Here is a 6000-nt window from a genome sequence, read left to right on the forward strand (position 1 = left end):
CTCAGGCTGGGACCCAGTCTTCCAGGTGTGATGAGACCGAGACAGGAACAAGTCATTAAAGACTTACACATCCCTTCAAGGCCGCAGGGTGTGTGGCCACCATCTAAAGGGGCAGCAGTCGCCTATCCAGGGCTGCGTGGCCTGGCGGGAGTTTTCTCCTAGGCCTGCCTGGCTCTACGCAGCCATAGCTGGCATCTGGTGGGCATCTTGGGGAGCGGGGGAGTATGTGAGGAGTATTCCTGGTGCCCAAAGAGTCCCCCCAGAGGTGTGGCTAGGGGAACAGAAATTCCCCCAGGGAGGGTCCCTGAAAACCCAGCTTGGCCCAGGGCCCATTGTCATTACCAGGGCCATCCTTGTTCTCCCTCGTCACACCACTGCTGCCACGTGCCTGTTTCTCTTATGTCTTCCAATTGTGAGGCCATGGTGGGTGTGAGAGGTGAACAGTATTCCCAGAGAACCAGGTTTCTCCTGCAACAAGGTGCCATGTGCCCCCCTGGTCTCGCTGGGGCTCCCGATCCTTCTGTTCATGGGACTCAAGCATTGCTTGAACCTTTGGACAGGAACCAAGGTGGTGGCCGGGCTTGGGTTGCTCAGGATGGGGGAACCATTTAGAAGATGCACATTCTCACTCAAGCTGCCTGCTGTTTCCCACAGGGAACACAAATGATCTTCAATGCTGCCAAAGAGCTGGGCCAGCTGTCCAAACTTAAGGTGAGGGGGTAGAAGACCTCAGAAGAAAGGCTAGAGACAGATCAAGAGGCAAAATCCCTGCTCCCAGACCTGAACCCCTCTTAAAATGTCTTTGAGTATAATGGAAGAGGGGCTCAGCCTCGGCTGGATCAAGGATCCAGACCACTTGATCCACGACATGAAGGCCAAGACTCAGTGTCAAAGCTTTGCCCACCTGACCTCTCTCCGCCCTCCCCACAGGATCACATGGTTCGAGAGGAAGCCAAGAGCTTGACCCCGAAGCAATGCGCTGTGGTTGAACTGGCCCTGGACACCATCAAGGTAAGGGAGGGGCCACAGAGGGCTTTAAGAGAGGGCATGAGGAAGTGGGATTTGAGGAATTTATTCACAAAGTTTGTTTACAAAGTGTACAGGTAGTGGGCAGGGAGGGACTTTCCACTGTGCACAAAGTAAATACAAAGGTCCTGGGGCAGCTGTGGCCTGGTGAAGACGGGGAGGGTGAGAGGTGCATGCTAACAGAGATGCTGGGAGCCATCTGCAGCCTCACTGTGTCCACCCTCAGCAATACTTCCACGCGGGGGGCGTGGGCCTCAAGAAGACCTTCCTGGAGAAAAGCCCGGACCTCCAGTCCCTGCGCTATGCCCTGTCGCTCTACACGCAGGCCACCGACCTGCTCATCAAAACCTTCGTGCAGACCCAGTCAGCACAGGGTAAGGGAATCAATCTGGTGCTTCCCTCCGAGGCCAGCCGCGGGCTCCTCCCCTGAGTGACTGACAGATCTCAGGGGGGCATCCAACATCAAGACACCAAAGGCGATTCTTTCAAGGCAAAAAAAACCAAAAAAAAACAAAAAAAACAAGGGGTTATTGACAGCCGTTGGAGGGGACCTCACTGACTCCAGAAGCCAGGAATTTAAAGCTTCCAGGGCAACCGAGTGACTGTCATTGAGGGGCGGGACCAGATTGTTGGCTCTATTGACAGCTCCAGATGGAATCTGACGTCACAAATTTAAGGCGTGGCTTTCTCCTTAAGGAAGGGGCCTCTGTGCTGCGTCAGAGTTGTGTAATGATTGACAGGTCTAAGAGGCTCAAGAACCTGGCCCTGGGAGGTGTGGGGACCTGAGAGGTGCTGGGCCTCAGTTCTCCCCGAATCCCTCTGTTTGTCTGTGTTGCTTCTGTCCCTGTCCCTCTGAGCTCTCGTGCAGCAGCTGAGGACACAGGGCAGGGCTCCAAGGGCCTAGCATCTCTCCCTGGGGACCCTGGTTCAGAGTTACCCCAAAGGTGCCAGCTGGGCAGAGGTTGGTGGCCTCAGGCTTTGTTCTCGTAGTGGAACGGGAAAGGTTGTTATTCATGGCCCCCTCACCCCCGCACAGCGGGTGGAGCCCAAGCCTCAGTTTCCCCTCCTGTTCTTGTTGCTTTTGGTGTCCCTAGTGTTCCCGGAGTGGGAGGCTGTCTGTCTGTCCGTCCGTCTGCACTGACGTTTCTTTCTTTCTCTCTCCCCTTGTTTCTTTCTCTCTTTCCCTCTCTCTCTTGTTCTCTCTCTTGCTCTCTTGTTCTCCCTGTCACTCGCTATCCCCTTTCTGCGCCTCCCCCCGCCTCTGCCACGCACACTCCTCCCTCCTCTCCTCCCTCCCTGTCCATCCTGGTCAGTCCATGGTGGAAAGGGGACTAGGTTTACCCTTAGTGAAGACGTTTGTCCTGAGATGGGTACGTGCCTGCGCCGCCCGCCACCCGCACGCGGTGCCCGGTGCCTGCGCCCTTCCCCCCGTCCGGCTAGTAAGACCCCGGCTTCCCCGCACGGGGCGCCGCGTCCTCGCAAACCGGGAAGGGCGGCTTGCTGGCTCCACCCAGGGAAGGAGTCCTCGTCCCTTTCTCCCAGGCTACACGCACCCTAGGCTGGGCCCGCGGCTTTCAGTCCTAGAAAAGCACAAAAAACTAAACAATGAAGTGTGCTCAGATCCTAGGTCAGCCATTCTGCAGTCAACCTCCTTCTAGACTGTTCTGTCACCTGGAAAACAGGGACAGTGGGGAGACGGACATTTCCAGGCATGCCTGATACCACAAGCCTGAGGCTCCTGTACTTGGGAGGCTGATGTAGGCCATCACATGTTCCCGCCAATCTTGGCCAAACAACCGCCCCCATCCAAAAAGAACTTGCATCCTGTCCAGCACCTGAGGTTTCCTGTGGCTGAGGGTCAAGACAGCCTCCTTCCCCTACAAAGGACTCCGGTTATGGCCGGAGGGTGGGGTGTGTGACAGTCCCTTTCTGGTGGAGCCAGCAAACCTGGGGTGGGGGCCGGCACCGCCCCCTCCTCACTTCTTACTAGCCTGGGCCTTGATCTGACCTTTTACATAACCCACCATGTCTAACTCCCCAGCACCCCACCTCTGGCCCGGACTGAGCTTGCTGAAGCATTGGCCTGGGGGGAGGGGGCTGAGCATGTGACTGGGGAGGTATCTGAGATGATATGGGTGGCCGCCTGGGGTGGACAGTGCTGGGGCCATGTGCCCCTCTTCATGAGCACAGGAATCTCCTGCCCCCTCCCCCGTTCCCTGCTCCCCATCACTTCCTGTCCAGCACAGGTAACCTAGATGAACCTCTGGTAATCACCTTGCCTTCCACATTCTTTTCCTTGCCATGCCCGTGCATGGGGTGCCCTGGGAGTGGTCAGCTGCCTGGGGACGGGGTGGTTTGGTGGCGTGCTAGTAGTCACAGGTCCACAGGCCCTGTGGACGTGCTTCTGAGTCACAGGTCTGGATGGTTAAGGCAGTAGTTTTTGAGCTGACCCCTCATGGGTCCCCAGCATAACCAGCATGACACTTAATGGTGACTGGGAGGAGCTGTGCACATGGCTACCACACAGACAAACCAGCTGACTAGGAGACTAATTTTAGGGGTTTGTTGACATCAGGAATCGCTGGATCCAGGTTCCAATGCTACTGGTCACTTGATATCCTTGGAGACCAATCAAAGTTTCTATTAGCCACCTTGGATCACATGACCATGCAGAGGGCTCACTCTGCTTCCCGGGAAGGAAATGCCCGGTGTGGACCATTGTAGCTCTGGCCCTCTTTGAGTCATGCAGACTTTGAAGAGCTTCTCAGTGGGAATTCAAGTTTCAGGACCGGGGAGACAGAAGCTTGCGTCAGGGCACGGGGCACTCTGGGAGACTTCAGGGGGCTGGGGAGGAGCCTGGGGACGGGGCACTGGGCTCTAAGGGCCTCTTGGGAGGGACCCAGCAGGAAGACAGAAGTGCTGCTTCTTTGGAGCCTGAGATGGGAACCGCCGAGGCTCCTGAGCAGAGGAGGGATGGGGTGTGCTAGGCCGTTGTTTACTGTTGTACTGGTGTCTGAGAGGGAAGAGAACCAAACCCGGGAAGCTACTAGCCCAGGGTGTCATGGCCGGAGCTGGGCCAGGTCTGCACAAAGTCACATGGGCAGATTCCAGAAGAATTTTGAAGGCAACACGGTCAGGACTTTTCTGTGTTCCAGCGCCCAGGGCTAGAGTGAGGACAAGGGAACTGTGTGGACACACAGAGAGGAAATAAAGCAAGGGAAGCACTGACAGCCGGAGAGAATCATTGAAGCAGGCTCAGGAGGCCAGGAGAGCCCAGGAGATGCACTAGGCTCAGAGAGGCTAAGAGATCTGCCTCAAGCTGCACAGAGAAACAGTGAAACCCCACAACTGAGGACTTTTGGCTTCTTAGTGGCACCTGCCATTCCCTCCCCTCAGTGCCTCTGTGACCTGTGGCTGCCAGCACAGGGTGGGGGAGGTGACTGAGGTCGTTCCTGGTGGGCGGGGAAGAACCTAGCTCATATCAGGCATCTTCCCTGTCCCACCCAGGCTCGGGTGTGGAAGACCCTGTAGGTGAAGTGTCTGTCCACGTGGAGCTGTTCACGCATCCGGGAACTGGAGAACAGAAGGTCACAGTGAAGGGTGAGTGGACCCATGAGGAGAGCTCACGGGGCAGGGAATTGTTTTTCTTTGATGGTTTAGAAAATGAGAATATCCTGAGATAAATCCTCATCAGGGTTGGCTGCAACCCCAGGACTTGGTCCCTTTCCCCCAGTCTCCTGTCAGAGAGGCTCACTGGGGGAATGGAGTCTCTTCCTGACCTGGATAACCAGAGAGTGGTTTGCCAAACGGGGGACCTCACTAGACTTCCCCACTATCCCCAACAGTGGTGGCTGCCAATGACCTCAAGTGGCAGACTTCTGGCATCTTCCGTCCGTTCATCGAGGTCAACATCGTTGGACCTCAGCTCAGCGACAAGAAACGCAAGTTCGCCACCAAATCAAAAAACAACAGCTGGGCGCCCAAGTATAACGAGAGCTTCCAGTTGTGAGTCGGGTGGGGACGCCCTCGGGTGAACCTCGGGACTAGCGGGGCCACTGGTGCCTAGGAGTGATGGGCGCAGCCCTAGTGAAGGTGCAGGGTGGGACTTTCGGGTCACAGTCCCTTTTGCAAACCGGCGATATGCTTGGGGTAGTGGTAGGAGGGACGAGGAGAAGATGGGTGAGAGAATCCTGTGCCCGAGTGAGGTCACAGGGGTCGGGACCAGAGAACAGCCCTCCTGCTCGGTTTTGTCAGTTAGAGTGGTCGGCGCGAGTGTGGTGCAGGGGTGGGAGTGGCTGCCACACGCGGCAGAGGTGGGTACTGGGGATGTAGGATGGTAGTCGGGAGCTACAAGAGGCTGACCAGTGTGGCCCGACCCCAGAAAACTGAACAGAAGGCAGGATGCGGCAGGGGCCGGGAAGGGGCGTGGCCAGGAGGGGGAGGGCAAGGGCTGGGCGTGGCCAGGGGAGGTGTGGCTTAGGGAGCTCAGCTGCGCCTTCCGCTGCGCAGGGCGGTCCGGCTTCCCGGTGGGCGTGGCCTAGTTGGCCGGCTTTCTGTGGGAGGGCCTGGCGAGCGTGGAAGGGGCTCGCTTGCCAGTTTCCAGGAGTACTGGTGTGAACGGCTCCCTGTGGCTCCCCTGCGTGGCCTCTCGCTGAGCCGGTCCTTGTCCACAGCTCCCTGAGCGCCGACGCGGGCCCCGAGTGCTACGAGCTGCAGGTGTGCGTGAAGGACTACTGCTTCGCGCGCGAGGACCGCACTGTGGGGCTGGCGGTGCTGCAGCTGCGCGAGCTGGCCCAGCGCGGGAGCGCCGCGTGCTGGCTGCCGCTCGGCCGCCGCATCCACATGGACGACACGGGGCTCACGGTGCTGCGCATCCTGTCGCAGCGGAGCAATGACGAGGTGGCCAAGGAGTTCGTCAAGCTCAAGTCGGACACGCGCTCGGCCGAGGAGGGCGGTGCCGCGCCTGCGCCCTAG

The 6000-nt window shown here is 58.0% G+C and overlaps 1 protein-coding gene across 3 annotated transcripts in view; it reads left to right on the top strand.

Moving 5' to 3' along the window:
* UNC13A (unc-13 homolog A) overlaps positions 1 to 6000 on the top strand; it is a gene marked incomplete at both ends in the record, with an annotated part of 44607 nt that extends 38607 nt beyond the window's left edge. For all 3 annotated transcript variants that reach the window (XM_080928830.1, XM_080928832.1, XM_080928831.1), the window contains 6 exons: positions 655 to 711; positions 931 to 1011; positions 1253 to 1400; positions 4534 to 4626; positions 4872 to 5031; positions 5700 to 6000. In XM_080928830.1, the coding sequence (XP_080784956.1) occupies positions 655 to 711; positions 931 to 1011; positions 1253 to 1400; positions 4534 to 4626; positions 4872 to 5031; positions 5700 to 6000 (840 nt within the window). The remainder of the gene's footprint in view (positions 1 to 654; positions 712 to 930; positions 1012 to 1252; positions 1401 to 4533; positions 4627 to 4871; positions 5032 to 5699) is intronic.

Source organism: Micromys minutus, assembly GCF_963924665.1.
Source record: "Micromys minutus genome assembly, chromosome: 14".
Taxonomy (NCBI): domain Eukaryota; kingdom Metazoa; phylum Chordata; class Mammalia; order Rodentia; family Muridae; genus Micromys; species Micromys minutus.